Source organism: Podarcis melisellensis (genome assembly GCF_964234715.1).
Source record: "Podarcis melisellensis genome assembly, chromosome: 14".
Taxonomy (NCBI): domain Eukaryota; kingdom Metazoa; phylum Chordata; class Lepidosauria; order Squamata; family Lacertidae; genus Podarcis; species Podarcis melisellensis.
Genome location: NC_138546.1, coordinates 9,932,110 through 9,949,392, shown reverse-complemented (window position 1 = coordinate 9,949,392; position 17,283 = coordinate 9,932,110). Strand labels below are relative to the sequence as shown.

The following is a 17,283-nucleotide window of genomic DNA, read 5'->3' as shown; positions in this document are numbered from 1 at the left end:
ACTGTAGCTAATGGGGTAAGAAATAGGCTAGAAAATTATAACAATTTTCTTATTTTCCACAAGAAAACAAATCTGGGAAAGAGCCAAAAAACCCCACCTTAAACAGGCTAAGAAGTCTGTTCCTCCAATGTTGAATTAAGAACTGAGCTATAAAGAATTGGCTTAATAAAATAAAAGACTGCTTTATGAGAAATAAAAGTGCTACTATATTTAATCTACTGGATAAAGAACAGGATGGTAGGATTTATTATGGCATAATTCGGACTTTGTAACATATCAAGTAGCATTAGTTTCTCATTAATCGCCATCTTTTCAAAAGATGAAAAATGGAAAAGGCTTTAACAGGGGCAAATCCAAAATGCTGCATTTAGCTACTTGACAATAAAGGAAATGTGACAGACAATTTCAAATAGTATATTTTAATGCAAGTTCCAAGGGCTATAGTACAGTTTTACATATGATTATCCCTCTTTGCATGGCATCAAGCAGCCAAGAAATCCAAAGCTTACGAGCCTACCACCCAGTAAATTTATTTTTCCCACAGTCCCATAAACCCAGCAGTTTGATTTAATCACATTTATTATGCTTTGGAGACGCCTAAACACTTTTTCTTTCATTATCAAGTTTTCCCATCACAAGCCACAGGCTTCCGTGCAAGCTTCTCTGCCCTCCACTTCAGGCAGCCACCTGCATCTCCACCATGTGGATTAATTGGGTTTCCCACTATGCTGCATCAACTATACTGTTCCCCCTCTGTCTCCCCCTTTTCCGTTGCCAATGACAATCTTCAGCACTACTCGTGTAGTCATGAGTATGTAAACATAAACATCAGTTCATGTTCTCTCCACATCGCAGATATGCATGCTTCGCCCTCTAAATATTGCCCAAGCTATCTTTGCTGAACAGTCTGTACAATTTTATCCAATGTGCTCCAATGCTGTCATTGCCCTTCTTTCCAACCCCCTGCATAGCTAAGGTATCCCATGTAGAGAAAGCATGGTGTGTTTTGCAGACCATATACCAGTTAGGGAGAGAAATCTAACATACATTTTCCAATATTCCATGGGGGTAAATGACCTTGTTTTGCTTGCAGCAAAGAGGTAGCATTTCACATTTTATGAGAGAGGGTGCTCAAATGCAGCTTCTTATGATTTATCATGGGCCCTTAGTTCTTCTAAAAAGAGTGTCAAGTTTATTGTTCACAGAATCACACCACACCATTATGCATTTATCTCTTAGGCGTCCAGTGAGGTAGTGGCATTTTGGTGTACTCAGTAAGTCTATGTGGTATCTCTAACTTGCGTACAGTTGAACTAGAAAGAAATATGGCATGATGATAAGGCACACACAAGATTTACAGATATAACAGAAAAGAATTTACTGGCTCAGGCTGCAGGTGATCCCCCCGAATCAAGGAAGTCCAATATTCTTGTTCATCTGAACTCTGTAAAATAGAACGGTTCCCGATCCACACATCTGCAATTCAATGTCAAAGGGTAAGGTGGCTATTCTGAATGGAAAAGGGTGTCCATGTCAGAATCTGTATAACTGCAATGCAAAGAGGAACCAGGCAGATCATGTAGAACATGGCATCGTGGAGACCTAGAAACAAACTGGAAGAGAAGTAAGGTTGTTTTTTAAAATGTTCAGTTTTTTTCAGCAATCACTACAAAACAAAACTCATTGCAGTATATATTTATCAGAGTTGTGTTCCAGCACTTCAACAAGATCATGCTTAATTCAAATTAGGAAATCATCTATCCCCATTTGTATACATAAATTAAGTGGAATACCAATACTATATAAAATTTAACTTGTTTCATCTGATTATGAGAAATCAAAGGTGTTGAATGCGAATTTACTGAACAATGCCATTTACACCCTGTTTTACAGAAGCATTTTACCATTCTGTTTATATGCTGGGGTAGCCAGAAGGGGCCTGAAAACTAGCATGTGTTGTGAATGGTCTTGTTCATTCTAACTGTTTCAGAAAGGCTGTATGGTATTCTATGAAGGTCTCTGGACGTCTAAGCCTGATGCAACTATATTTAGGGCTACTTCAGCAAAGCAGTTTACAAAAAAAGAGAAAAAGATACTACTTTCTCTATAACCCAATTTGCACAATATGTTAAACAAGGGTTTAAATAAACCTTAGTTAACAAACCATGCCTTAGCTGTACATCTGAACCCAGCAGTCTCTGAACTATAGTTTGTTCAGATAGTTTGTTTGTTGACTTATTGCCTTAATTATGGCTTAGTGTTACCTGAAAACATGGTCACATAATTATAGTTTAAGAATAATTTGTTTTGTCATCACCCACCAAGCAACAGAGACACTAGACAAGCTGCCCTAAATACTCAGCTCTCACTGGTGCATTTCCTGAAGCTGCTGCTGCTGCACATTTTGTCTGGTAACAGGATCCTCTTCCCTTCCCAACTCCACCCAGTACCCCCTTCACAGCAGCAGTCTGAACTGGAGAGTTGAACACTTAAAAGCAACTTCTTTAAACTACTGCTTTGCAGATGTTTCGACTGCAGGATGATTAACTGTTATTGGTTGGTAAATGAATGAATGATAAATTTGGTCAGCTTTTCTAAAAATAAATAAATCTGGATTTTAAAAAAGAAAAATAACAATAAATCCAAAGTTACACAAATAAACAGGGCTTAGGTTACCAAGGGGGGACGTGGGTGGCGCTGTGGGTAAAAGCCTCAGCTCCTAGGGCTTGCCGATCGAAAGGTCGGCGGTTCGAATCCCTGCGGCGGGGTGCGCTCCCGCTGCTCGGTCCCAGCGCCTGCCAACCTAGCAGTTCGAAAGCACCCCCAGGTGCATGTAGATAAATAGGGACCGCTTACTGGCGGGAAGGTAAACGGCGTTTCCGTGTGCGGCTCTGGCTCGCCAGAGCAGCGATGTCACGCTGGCCACGTGACCCGGAAGTGTCTCCGGACAGCGCTGGCCCCCGGCCTCTTGAGTGAGATGGGCGCACAACCCCAGAGTCTGGCAAGACTGGCCCGTACGGGCAGGGGTACCTTTACCTTTACCTTTAGGTTACCAAGGGAGGACGTGTTACTGTGTTGGCATCTATTCATTACCTTCAATAAATCTTGTCAACTTTTCAAGGAAAAGCACAGGCAGCAAATATTAATTCTTTAAAAAGTTTTGGAGATGGAAAAGGTTTGCATTTAAACACACTGAAATAAAAACATTAAGGACTGTTTATGGGAGTGTGAATGAAATGCTGTTTTGAAGCAGAGCAGGTGCTGAGTGAGAGGGGTTTCAAAATGAGCCTCTGTTCCTCACAGTGACTAGAACACACAAATGAAAATATTTAAGTGTGCATTAATAAAAGCAAGTTTTTAAACCTCCTATAAGAGATAGGGAAGTAGTAATAAGTTGGCTCCAACACAGGTTCTTCTATTTATTTTTTATTATTACTAAATATTTTCTTGCTTTACAGAAGTATGTGTAACATCTCTTGTATTTTTCCATGTAACATTTTTACAAATCAGTTTCATTTGTTGAGACAACCAACACAGGTTCTGATTACTAATCTAAAAGCATAAATATACAGTAAAAAGTGGTGGTTGGTTGTGAATATAAAAACAGCAGTTGCAAAATTGTTTTTAAAAACCCTTACAAGCTGCAAAGGTATACAGGCATTTTTTTTCTGGGGAAGGGAGGAAAGTGGTTCGTTGAGGACTGCTGCAGAAGATCAGCACAAAGATTACCACACCTGACCAATGGAAAGTGACATGGTGAGGAAATGCCAGCAGTTGCCACAAAGGCTTGATGGGTATCAGATGAAGAGACAGTTGTGAGTTGGAACTAGGCGGGATGGAGGATGACAACGCAAACCAGTTACTTTGATAGTCTGCAGAATGTTCTTTGGTTTAAGGGTGGTTTGTTCAATAAACCATGGTTTAAGAACAGTTTTGCGTGTCATGCGAACTGGACCTATGTGATCTGTCAGGTATGTTCATCCCGCTGCTGCAAACACAGGAAACACTGTTGCTATACTCAAATGAGGATCTAACCAAGTACAGACTAGACCAGGAACCTTCAGCCCTCCAGATGTTTTGGACTGCAATTCCCATCATCCCTGACAACTGGTCCTGTTAGCTAGGGATCATGGGAGTTGTAGGCAAAACATCTGGAGGGCTGCAGGTTGGGGGTGCCTGGACTAGACTGATTGCATGGGAAAGCTTTATCTGGACAAACTTGCAAACTTTCATGTTCAAAAAGCACAAGTGAAAGCTGCAATGCACTTAAGAGAAATTCTTTGTGAATATAGTAAAACAAAAAATACCTTCAACCACTGCAACTTTCCAGATAACATGTTTCAGAACACAAATTCCAACAATTTAATTTCAGAATAAAAAAAGAAAGCTGTAATAGCCAAATAGACCAAAGGGTTCATCAGATTAAAACATCACTGTGGCAATTAATTGTCTCTTACTTACCTTGGGTCAAGATGAACAACTTTCCCATTCAGATTTGCATAACCAAATTGATTTAGTATGGTAACCACAAGCATAGGGGCTAAAGACTGGGCTGGTTTTGTAAACAAGGCATTTGTTCCAAAAACCATGGAGGAAAGTGGTAATCTGAAATGTTAAACAATTATTTCAATAGACTGCAAGTTATTATTTAAATTGCAAATTGAATACAATGGTACCTCGGGTTAAGTACTTAACGGACCTCCAGAATGAATTATTAACCTGAAACTGTTCTTAACCTGAGGTACCACATTAGCTAATGGGGCCTCCTGCTGCTGCCGCGCCGCTGGAGCACGATTTCTGTTCTCATCCTGAAGCAAAGTTCTTAACCCGAGGTACTATTTCTGGGTTAGCGGAGTCTGTAACCTGAAGCGTATGTAACCCGAGATACCACTGTACTTCAGCAGAAAGATATATTCAAACACTTCTGGATGGTACTTCTGGATGCGAACGGGATCCGTTCCGGAGCCCTGTTCACATCCTGAATGCATCCTGCATCTGTCGGTCACTTCTGCGCATACGCGTGACATCATTTTGAGCATCTGTGCATGTGGTGAAACCGGGAAGTAACGCGTTCCGTTATTTCCGGGTCACCATGGAGCATAACCTGAAAATGCTCAACCTGAAGCAACTTTAACCCGAGGTATGACTGTATCCTCAGTTCTTCAATAGTAATACTAAGAATCTGTCAACTTCAGCTTTCCTCAGTTTCTCATTTTTCCAATCTTAAAATTCATTTTCTATACTTTAACTGCACCTTTTTTGTTGTTTAAAAGTCCTTATGAAAATCCATCAACATTTTAGTGTGAATTTCTCCTAATATATGTATTTTTGTATGCAATTTATAGGGATAATTTAATAAATTGAGGAAAATCAGGCACCAAACTGCTCAACTCAAGGTCACTGACAAATTGTTTGGGTATTTTTTTTGGGGGGGGGGTAAAGTACTCCATACACTGAAAGGTGTTATAGAATAATTCTATGTAGTGTAATGAGCATGCTGAATTGAGACTTTCCAATAATAACTGAAACACAATTTAACATTTATTATCTACAATGAAAGTTTGCATATCATAAAAAGTAAACAAACCACGCTTACCTCCGTTTATGTTTCTTTAAATCTGCATCAACAATATCGGCCAAAGGCAAATTAAACAGACTGAAAGAAGCTTGAACAATGACCCTAAATAAATAGAGAAGTGACTTAGACTTGAATTGCCTTGAACAAAGAAAAGTTAAATTTGGATGTTTTTAGTACCATAAAATATTTGTGTAGTGAACTACTACATAAATACATCAATAAAACAGCAAAGTTGAAAATAGGATATGAGGACCCAGAAGAATAAGGATTCTAGAAATTAATGAATAAAGTCCACATCTGTTGAAAACTTAATCTTGGCTTTCCTCCCAAAGATCTCACTGTTAACTTGTCTCATTTTTCTAATAACACCTAAGAGATTTTGGGAGAATTAAGCAGCATATAAATCATTTAAATAAATATGTAAATAAAATAATACATTCCAGATTTGAGAAACTAGAATAAGTGGTTCCCAATAGTCTCCAATTTAGGACAATTGCCATTACTTATAAAAAATGTAATCAATTCCAAGTCATCTGTGACCCCATCTGCCTTAAAGAATCCCCAAAGAACTACCAGTCATTTTCCTGATTAATGACATTACTGCTTGTACAGACAGTGACCATTTTTGGAGTTATGCACGCTCCACCAACACACATTGGGGCTAGGAATGAAACCCCCCCACATGCACCTAACGTAAGAGGACCTCTGCAACAAGACCTAGTGTTGGTGCCTCCATGACCCACACTACTTGAGGACCTTGGCTCCTTTAATACGTTTTTACCTCCCCCAGTGCTCAGGCACTACCATTTTATAACTCCACAATGCTGTGATAGAATAGTGGGGGAATTAAAACAGTGGTGCTAGGTCCTAGGGCTGACATGGTTGGTGTGTAGGGGAAGAAAGGGAGAATCAAAAGGCTCTTCCTGGGCCCAGAACAGCACAGATGTGAGCAAGCCACCGCTATTGATTCCATTCATAATACACGGAGATCCTACTGAGGGGCATCTTGCTTTCCCCTCTCTCCTCTACCCCCCACCCCTGGGCCATACATGAAGTAGATCTCTCTGAATCCTGGTCAAAATTGCCATGCTCTTAAAACTAAAGTTACTTACATGTTTGCTGTAAGATAAATAGCCAATATGTAGTAGTGTTCTGGACCTACAAGAAGCATGATAGCGGCAGCTATTGCTTCCAAGTAGAAGGAAAATAAGACCACCTTATAGTAACCAAATTTCTTCAACAAAGCTTGACTGATTAGCACAAGGCACTGAAATATAACAGAAATATTAAGCTACATTAATACAGTATTGAAACCCTGTCAAAGATATAATTATTTCTAACCAGAAAGAAAGCACCACAGGGTACCCTGACCATCCAATCCTTCAAAAAGGCAACATCAGCATTACATCACCAACATTTGAACATACGCCTTATAACAGCCAATCTCGTTTGGATATCTATTTGGACAAATGACTGTCCAAAGGACTGGTGGATTTTTAAATTGTTAATGGAAGCTGACGCTGCTCCTTTCTTGTTGTTCTATTTGCATTCTGAAAATAGCAATAAAAATAAAGTGGCATTTTAGATCGAGCCATATATATATATATATATACACTGTGTTGCATTGTCTGGATTTTAATAATTATAAACCCACATCAAAATGTCACTTGCAAATACAGAGCTATTGTACTAGCTAAACAGCTTATTTGTATATCCAGTGTAACATGCTAAGGGCCCATCTATGCGCCTCAGCTTAATGTGGCTCATGAACCCCTTGTGTCTCTTAATTCCTCCTCCTCCATGTGGTGTTCTCCTCCAACTACTGCTGTCCCCCACTTTATCCTCCCTTCCCTATGAAATAGATGCAGCTCTCCTATTCACATTTTCAAAGTACAGTGGTACCTCTGGATGCAAACAGGATCCGTTCCGGAGCCCTGTTCACATCCTGAGCAGAACGCAACGCCCGTCTGCAGGTCGCGATTCGCCGCTTCTGCGCATGACATCATTTAGAGTGTCTGCGCATGCGCAAGCAGTGAAACCCGGAAGTAACCCGTTTCGTTACTTCCAGGTCGCCGTGGGACGCAACCTGAAAAGATTTAACCTGAAACTACAGGTATGACTGTATAGGGAATCTCCGAATTTAGTGAGGGGAAAATGTGGAAGAGAAGAACAGAGGGGAAAAACAGTACTAATGAATAGGAAAAAATGAAAGGAAATCAGTAAGTAAAATATGTTGCCCTCTAACCTGAATAGTAAAGGGGCCATTTGTTATTAAATTCCCCTGCCCTCGAGAGGCCAGCCTTAGCATTTGAGAACTACTGCTCCAGGTTCAACACCATAGATTTACCTGGCTTTGTGATCCCTCACAATTTTTAATCCCATACTTGTTCTTATAGGTTTTTACCAACTTTTTTGTTTTTTTACAAAAGTACCATAAAGCATACAAACACACACTGAAGAGCCAGCTTCCCCTTTAGTCAAACCGTATGTGCATCAGTTGAATTCCTTTGGGAGAAAGCAGTAGCACCAAAGGTTAGTTTTGCAGTATAAAGGTTTTCTGCAAGGTAATGCATAATTATTCTTGGCAATCAGTGTAAGCAAATAAATCTGCTGAGAACCAGCATATTTTTGTCTTAAGAGAAAAGAACAAAAGGTTTCTCTGCCTACCTGAGGACAAATAAAACCTGCCCCGTACATGATACTTCTGATAGATGATGATAGAACGTCCTTAGGGATGAGGTTATCTGCAAAGATCATCATGAAATTGTTGCAGAAGGCCAAGTGGAAGACTTGAAAGAAGTTCATGGTCACAAAAAGCAAAAAGTTTTTCTGAGTCATGATCTGTTTTGTCAACAAAATCACAGAGGACCAAGAGAGAGAGCTCTCAGCATTTTCCTCAAATTCCTCCATTAGAGTTTCTTTTTGTTCATACTGAGTGGTGCTATACATTCCAGTGTAGCACATGCATGCAGTGGCAACTGCTCCTACCAGAACAGCAAATGCTTGAAAATAGGTGAAGTTCTCCATGTTATCTGAAATTAAGCCACAGAAAAGGATGCTGGTGGAGCCAACCAAGGTTGCCACTTGATTATACTTAATAAGCTGGAGCCTATTTTCGTGTCTAGTTGAAATTTCAGCAAAGAGGGCACACTGTGCTAGCAAGACGAACGTAAGCAGGCCATCGAAAGCGCACAAAGCAACGATAAGATGAAGTCCGCTAAGCCAGTCACCTTCTTCATATTGTTTCCAAGGAAACCAAGGAAGAAGAAAGGCCAAAGCATACAAGGGAGCTCCATACAAAATGGAAAACCGACGCCTGGAGCAGCATGGCACTTTGGAGTTGTCTTGAATATAGCCAAAGAGAGGGTCGTTAATGGCATTCCAGATCATAAAAACAACCTGAGTAAAATGATAATAAAAAAGTACACCAGTTTATTTATTTGCACCACTTTTCATGGCTCAGCAGAAATCACATAGCAGCTTGTACAACTGAAAACATATCATATCAATAAAAATATAACATGGATTATAAAATGGAAAATGTTTAAAATCAGTAAATGAATGACAAATCGACACTGGTAACGTAAAGAAAAGAAAACGCGAATTTAACGGGGGCGATTTAAAACTCAGGAGAAAATGTTGCACTCATTCTATTTGTCTCTTAACCTTCATCCAAGAAGCTTGGATATCCCTCACTCCTTTTGCCTTTACTACAAGCCTAACTTAGGTTAAGAGATAACGGCCAGTCGAAGATCACCCAATGAGCTTTATTCTTGAGTTGAGTAGAGATGGGAAACTGGGGCTTAGGGATGCCTAAGAAAATAATTTTCTAGTGTCTGTGCTGATGGCAGCTGCCAAGGAGAACTTCCACAAAAATCAAGCTGTGTGTGTGGGTGTGTACCATCCTGTTTGCTGCATTTGCACCTATAATTAAAAACACTGATTCTAAACACTAATAATAATAATAATAATAATAATATATATTTATTTATACCCCACCTTTTTCCTTGACATGGACTCAAGGTGGCTAATGGATAAAAATAAGAACTAAAAACATAGAAAAATAACTGTCAATACACCTATACAGACACAGACAGTGTTAGAAACTAAGATATGAAAGCTAGGAGCTGAATGGCACCTTAAACCTAGGTTATGGGCACTGCAATGGAGTGTCTAGGCAAACTTTTTTAGTAACAAGAATGCAAAGCTGAAAATGAATGAACTGCAACTAAAATCTTAAATTCATTTTTCACATGGTCTAGTCCTCATCTTAATACTGGAGGGGGGGAGCAAGCCACATTTCCCCTGCCCACCCCCCTTATAATCTTATGAGAGAGTCCCTTCTGCAGTCTTCAGAGTGGCTGGGAGTTGGAAGGCAGAATAAAGGTCCTCCTTTCCTTCCAGCAGTGGCAGTTTTAATCTGAACTCTTGGGCACAGTACTGTGCCTAGAGCTCAGAAACTGCTCACATTAATGAAATTCCGTTGCAAAACGTGCCTGGAATAATGGGAGTTTCAAATGCTGCACAGAGAGACTTCCCCACGCACCCACTGTACAATTAAGTACAATAAAAACAGCATAGCGCCAGCCCTTTCATTAAAAGCAGTCAGTTCGCAAAAACATTTTGGAACAGGAAAGTCTTCACCTGTTGACAGAAGAACAAGGAGAGAGCCAGTCTAACTTCTCTAGGGAGGGAGTTTTAAAGTCTGGGAGAAGCCACCAAGAAGGCCCTCTCCCATGTCCCTAATTTACATTGAAATACATTATGAATAAAGTATTGGAAATAGGAAAAGTACCAGAAACTTGGAAAGGGGCCTATATCACCTTGATACCTAAACATGACAAAATTTCGCCCGATTTCATTGCTAAACTGTGATTATACAATGTTTGCAGCAACACTGGCCAACAGGCTTAAAAAAATTATGAGCGATCTAATACATGAGGACCAAGGAGTCTTTCTTCCTGGCAGACGGTTAAAAGACAATGTTAGAAATATAATTAACTTAACAGAATACTTAGAAGTACATAACGAAAAACAGGCAGCGTTGATATTCTTAGATACAGAGAAAGCATTTGACAACATGACTTGGCTATTTATGAAAAGCGTTTTGAGGGAGGTGGACCTGGGGGAAACCTTCCTAAAGGCCATAGAAGCAATATATACTGAACAATGTGCAAATGTTGTTGTAAATACAACAACTGATGGGTGTGTAGGGTTATTAAAGGAAGCATACAAGGATTCCTGTTGTCTCCATTATTATTTTGATTTTGAAGGTATTCGCACAAAAGATAAGGAATAATGACAAAATAAGGGGCATAAGAGTGGGCCAACAAAATTACAAGTTAAAAGCATATGTTGATGGGTGTTTTCTTGACTCTGGAAAACCCACTGAAAAATGTACCAGTGGTACACGAGGAAATACAGTGGTACCTCAGGTTAAATACGCTCCAGGTTACAGACTCTGCTAACCCAGGATGAGAACAGAAATTGTGTTCTGGCAGTGTGGCAGCAGCAGGAAGCCCCATTAGCTAAAGTGGTGCTTCGGGTTAAGAACAGTTTCAGGTTAAGAACAGACCTCCAGAACGAATTAAGTACTTAACCCGAGGTACCACTGTACAATGAAAATATTTGTATGTATCTTTCAAAGGTACATATATAACTATATAAAAATAAAATTACCATATTTTTTGCTCTATAAGACACACCAAGTTTTTGGAGGAAGAAAACAAGAAAAAAATATTCTGAATCCCAGAAGCCAGAACAGCAAGAGGGATCACTGTAATAATAATAATAATAATAATTTATTATTTGTACCCCACCCATCTGGCTGGGTTTCCATAGAAACCAGAAAACACTAAAATATCATACATTAAAAACTTCCCTGAACAGGGCTGCCTTAAGATGTCTTCTGAATGTCAAGTAGTTGTTTATCGTTTTGACATCTGATGGGAGGGCGTTCCACAGGGCGGGCGCCACTACCGAAAAGGCCCTCTGCCTGGTTCCCTGTAGCTTTGCTTCTCGTAATGAGGGAACCGCCAGAAGGCCCTCGGCACTGGACCTCAGCGTCCGGGCAGAACGATGGGGGTGGAGACGCTCCTTCAGGTATACTGGGCCGAGGCCGTGTAGCGAAAGCAGCGATCCCTCTTGCTGTTCTGGTTTCTGGGATAGCTGTACAGCCTGCATTCGCTCCATAAGACGCACACACATTTCCCCTTACTTTTTAGGAGGGAAAAAGTGAGTTTTATAGAGCAAAAAATACGGTACTTAAAACAGCAGCATTAAATAAAATTCCAACTAAAATTTATAATTTATTAACCACATTCCTCATATGTCGCAAGGCAATGTCGGTAATCGTTTATATATTTTTATATTTTTTTAATCATAAACATATGTACAAGGTGTTATGTATTCAGTGATCTGTGTTTGTCTGAGCTGGAGTTTTGGACTGAGGATTATGAGCCCCTGTGTTCTGATTCAATACATGATATCCAATCACAGAACATTTCAGGATCCACCAGTTGCACTGAGACTCAACCCGGCTGTAGTACCAATCCGCATGAAGGCTTGGCGTGTGCCATTCACCCTGAAGCCCAAGATGGATGCAGAGCTGGATCACCTCATCGAACAAGGGCTCCTCGAGCCAGTTCTGCACACTTCATGGGAGACCCCAATTGTCATTCCCCTTAAGTGCACCCTCAACAAGGCATATCAACAATTCTCGGCTGACGAGCCCACCTCTGAGGCCCACACCACTGAATACATAACACAAACTAACACATAAACCATAGAAACAGCAATGAATTACAGTAGTGTCCTTGATTTCTTTTAGGAAAGCCATAAAACTTTTATTTTCCAACCAGCTTTTCATTTAGTCGAATTAGGATAGCTAGTATCCTGAGCTGGCATTGAGGGAGCAGACAGTGGTGTTTTATATGGTTTAATCTGCTGCTGGTTTGTTTTTATTGATTAAAGTAACATATTCATTTCAATTGCGCTGGTAATTATTAATGGTTTCATTGTTTTGCTGTGACTTTTTTACTTTATGCTGCCTTGGGAGGACTTGAAAAGCAGTATAGAAATTGCTTACATTAAATAAAAGACACTGCTAATTCTGTATTCAAAATAAAGACCTGGGAAACACCCAAAAACAACAGAAAAACTAATGTTGACATTGACTGTACCTGTGCTTGATGGAATGCTGATTCAGATATCTTGTATTTGTTTAAAAAGAGTTTAACATAATAAAAATTAAAGATGCTGTTCATCATACCAGCACCTAAAGTCGTCATTGAGTATGCCAGGGCATTTGGATGAATTCTTGAAAAAAACTTCATTTTTCCACGGTGGTTTTTTTCTTCCCCTAGGAGGTAAATAATAATATGATAAAACAGTTACAGGCTGTTACAGTTCCAATGGAGAGTTTATGCCTTCAGATACTGTATAGATTTTTGTAGTTTCATTCCAATGAAAAGTTGGATAATTTTGTGGCATTTGCCTATCTGTGCAATGTTTGTAGGACTGTGAGGAGGAAAACAGCAAACAACGAAATCACAATACTGGAAGTAACACTACAGTACCAGTATATGGCACACGACTGGACACTTTATTATAGAAAACAGAAAGGCAAATTGCAGATTATCTAAAGCATTTACATAGAACAACAGAATTTTAGAGTTGGAAATCAGCTTGCAGATCATATACCTCAAGCCCGCTGCTCATCTTAAATGACTTGAAAAGGGAAATAGACAAATCCATAGCAGATAAGCCTATGGGTAACTACAGGCTATGTGCTACCTCCATTGTCTCTATGTAAATACTAGTGCTGGGAATCCCAAGTGGGGAGAGTACTGCTGTATTCAAGTCCTCTTTGGAAGCTTCCCAGAGACATTTGGTTGGCCACTGTGAGAACAAGATGCTAGACTAAATGGACCTTTGGTCAGATCCAGCAGGGCTCTTTTGTTCAGTTTAACTACAGCGTCACAGACAAATGGCTATGCTTCAGGGATAGAGGACCCAAAGACCTCCAGATGTTAGAGAGCAACTCTCATTATCCTTGACTATGGTCCTGCCAGCTAAAGCAATTGGGAGTAGTCAAACAACTTGTGGAGAGTCTATCCCTGTTCCGCTGCTGAATAGTTGAAACACTTTTGTGTGATCTGCTGCTGTATGGAAGAGGGTTTTCAATTTTTATTTGCAAATTCAACTGTGAGCATTACCACATTTCCAATGCAGCTTTAAGAGGGAAGTCACTGTTAGATATGATTCATATTTTGAGTCTATTAACCACAATTTTGTAAAAAATAAGAAATGCCCTTTAGGAATAATTCTGTCATGAGATGAATATGGATATGCCTGCACACAAGGAGTGAGCAGAAGGAAGGTACAGGGCAAAATTAAAGTGATGGAATATATATATGTAGTATTTTTTAAATCTTAAGCTTTACATTTATTTGGTTTTTTGCAGTTGCCAGAATTTGGATATTTTGAAAGTTACAAAGATGAACACTCCAAATCTAGTAAAAAAAAACCTATTTTTATTTTTGCTAGTTAATATCCATAAATGCAAAATGCCTTCCATGGATCAAGATGAATATTGTCAGAGTGACAATGAATACTGTATGATTAGTGGCTTCACATGATCCACAAGAGGGCAACATTTTCTCATCTATTTATCCTTGTCTCACATTGTAATAAATATTTTGCCCTCACAGCTTCCACTTTACAATTGACAAGAACAGGATCAAACCCTTCTATCCCATATCTATGTAGTTAAATGCTTTCTGGTGGTAGTTTCTTCAGTAATGTCTCCCAGTAAAAAAAAAAATCATGGAAGGTGAAACTAAAAGGGAAACACCTCTCCCTCTCTCTCACACCACCTATCTGGGTCAGTGGGTGGGGGAGAAGATGGAGTAAGAATATATCTTTTTTTAGGATACTGTAACAAAAACTGGGATACTGAATCATAAAGCAAACTGTTAGAAATGCTTGAACAGAATGGTAAAACAGCAATCTAAAAACTGTTAATCAGATGGCAAAGGTGACCTTTATCAATATTTAGCTCCAACAGATGAAGCAGACATATAATGACATTGATTAAAGTAAATCGATTCCTCCATTTAAACAGATGCCTGAGGTAAGCATGAATGGCATTATAATCAACACAAGGAACAGTGAGCACTAGTCAGGTTTTCTCTGTAACCTCCATTATACTCAAACTCTGTCTGTTGGCGATGCCACAGTATGTATTGTATAAAACAAGGGCTTGTATTAAAAGTATGAATAGCAGAAGCCTCCAATGTCACTGGAAAGATGAAGGAACTCTACTTAAAGCTATTTACATACGGCAGAAAAGTCCTGAATAGTTCAAATAATTTCATCAGGAAAAAGCAATTTAAATATAAAAACAGAAGAATGGAATTATTTGAAGGTGACCTCTAATCCAGTGAAAGCTTACGATTCAAACACATTTCCCAGCTTTTGAAATGCCAATTTTTTTGTTGCTGTTTCTGCTGTAAGGAGGCGTGGCTGCCCCTTTCAGAATGAAAAGGTTGTCGTTAACCTTTAAATATAGGGGCGGCGGGAGCTGCGGCCCTTCAGAAACTGTTGGGACTCCAGCTCCTCCATCAACCCCAACCAGCACAGCCAATGGTCAGGAATTATGGGAACTGTAATCAAACAACACCTGAAGGTACAAAGGTTGCCCATTAATAGCTGCATACAAGAGGAAAGCTTGACAGGTGCAGCTTGTGCTGCTGTGATTCCCTGTTCTACTCAATTATCAAAGATACAGGAGGCCCCTCTCTCCTCCTCCTTTAATATGGCCTGATTCACAATATACCCTGATTCACAAGCTGTCTCTAACAAAAGGGACAGTTGTTTTATGACTCTCGCAGTACCTTAAAACTTAACATTTATTGTAGCAGCAGTGAACACAAGAACTGCTGCGTCAGGCCAATGGCCCATCTAGTCCAGGATCCTGTTTCTCACAGTGGCCCACCAGACGCCTGTGGGAAGACCCCAAACACCTTATCAGCAAACGTAATCGCTTCACTGCTCACTCCTAACTCTATAGTTTTCCATTTTCTCCATTTGGAGAACTGTTCACTATGCCAACCCTTTACTTTCTGTAACTTAAAATCTATTTGTGATCTACAAGTGGGACCTGACAGTCCATTTCAAAAAGCAATTACAGTAATTGTATTGTTACACACCGCCCCAATCTCCAAGCTGTGCGAGAGCCCAAGGGTTCCAGGGTCTGGAAATGAGGAAAATCAGGGACTGTGGTGTCTTTACGATATATGGTTTATTTATACATATATACAACCTGAGCCTGCAATGGAGGGCTCCCAGCATTACACTCCAAGAGATTATTGCCTCTCCCATAGCCACAACAGCCTAGGATTAAAAAAGACATCAGCCAAGGCTCGCCCTTTCTCCATCTTGCCGCACTTTACAGACTGTAACTATTTTGTCTCAGCTAACTATCTCGGAGTTCTGGGTGGGCCTCTGCCCGTTTGCTCTTACATTTCTAATGGCCGTTGGCTTTCCTTTGTCTTTAACTAATTTCCCAGGTGGTTTCCTGACCTGGAAGCTGGTTTGGCCTGTATTTTAATATTGCTAACTCCAGTGTCTGTCAGCCTTTTTTAACACTCCAAGCACTGATTAAGTTCTAACACCTATCAAACTCAGGAATTTAGGTGAACCAAGCACCCACAATTCAAAACAGCATTATCCGGCCACTTAAACGAAAGCAATCTATTTTATATTTCTATCATAAGGCTGTTTCCGAAAATACAACACTCTTGTTTTTCTTCCATTTCTGAAGCTCCAGTGCTGAGTTGCTTTAAAACCTCGATGAACATTTTTAAACAGAACTCCTCTGGCCTTGTTCTTAAGCTGCTGTTTCATTAACAGGCTTTGAGAATTTTGTTGTGTGAGCCACCTTGTGACGACTAGACCCTAAATGTATTTATTTAAATCTTAATTTACGAGGGAGTAAAGCCCTACTGGGACTTATTTCTGACTAAACAGGTACAGGAGGTCACCACATATCATCCTCAAAGATTTTATAATGCAATTTTAGTTAAGTCCTCTCCAAAAATATAATATGTAACGAGGTTGTTGGGGTTTTGAGGGGGTGGGGTTGCAAGGTTTATTTCCCCCTCAGCGGTATTTGATAATAGAGCCCTACTCCGGAGCCCGACCAAAGGCGTCCATTTCCCCCACAGCTCTGAAAACCACGCGAAACCATTACCCGACGGTAAGCCCCACTGTGGTGCACGCGGTTTACTCGCAGGTAAGGGTGCACAACATGCCCCCCCCCCCAAGCCCACCGCGCGCGGACCCCGCCTGCCCGTCCTCCCTAGCAACCTGCTTCGCGCGCGCCTCGTAGCAACCACCCCAACCCGACCCTCCTCTCCCCCCTCCGACCCGCGTATACTAACCAAGCCTTCGCGCTTGGGCCGCTCAGAAATACTCGGAGGGCGGGTCTTCGCCTTCGAGCCTGGCCCCTCCCTTTCCACCCCATTGGCCAAACCGGGAGCGGCCCGCACGCGATAAGCCAGAGGAGCCGCGGACGCCGGCCCGCTATTGGCTCTTCTCAGGGTGGGCTCCGGCTGATTCCGTGTTTTGAATCGCTACCGCCCCAGCCTCTTGCCACGTTGCTCTGCTACAGCCGCCCGTCTCCTTGTTCGGCGTCCTTCCTC

The 17,283-nt window shown here is 40.6% G+C and overlaps 1 protein-coding gene and 1 long non-coding RNA gene across 3 annotated transcripts; one reads left to right on the top strand and one right to left on the bottom strand.

The window, feature by feature from the left end:
* Positions 1-403: 403 nt before the first annotated feature.
* Positions 404-17,129, bottom strand: LOC309357197 (transmembrane protein 180-like). Of its 2 annotated transcripts, none has more exons than XM_081889251.1 (7): positions 17,023-17,129; positions 12,760-12,938; positions 8,246-8,977; positions 6,691-6,845; positions 5,597-5,680; positions 4,462-4,605; positions 404-1,613 (listed from the first exon to the last, which is right to left on the bottom strand). In XM_081889251.1, exons 2-7 carry the CDS (start codon positions 12,910-12,912, stop codon positions 1,490-1,492), a joined length of 1,392 nt encoding a protein of 463 aa, XP_081745377.1. In that variant the 5' UTR covers positions 12,913-12,938; positions 17,023-17,129; the 3' UTR covers positions 404-1,489. The 2 variants fall into 2 exon arrangements, with proteins under 2 accessions (XP_081745377.1, XP_081745378.1); XM_081889252.1 differs by lacking the exon at positions 17,023-17,129 and adding an exon at positions 16,833-16,961.
* LOC309357311 lies at positions 1,620-4,451 on the top strand. Its single transcript, XR_014163078.1, has 3 exons — positions 1,620-2,671; positions 3,049-3,409; positions 3,538-4,451. It is a non-coding gene; the product is annotated as an uncharacterized lncRNA (long non-coding RNA).
* Positions 17,130-17,283: the final 154 nt, after the last annotated feature.

Bases quoted from the DNA above. Each gene is read 5' to 3' on its own strand.
- LOC309357197 (XM_081889251.1), bottom strand. From the start codon at position 12,912: ATGAAGTTTTTTTCAAGAATTCATCCAAATGCCCTGGCATACTCAATG. The intron at 8,978-12,759 runs GTACAGTCAATG...CATTTTACTCAG, and splicing joins CAGCATTCCATCAAGCACAG to GTTGTTTTTATGATCTGGAA. The intron at 5,681-6,690 runs GTAAGTAACTTT...CTATTTATTTAG, and splicing joins ATTTATCTTACAGCAAACAT to GGTCATTGTTCAAGCTTCTT.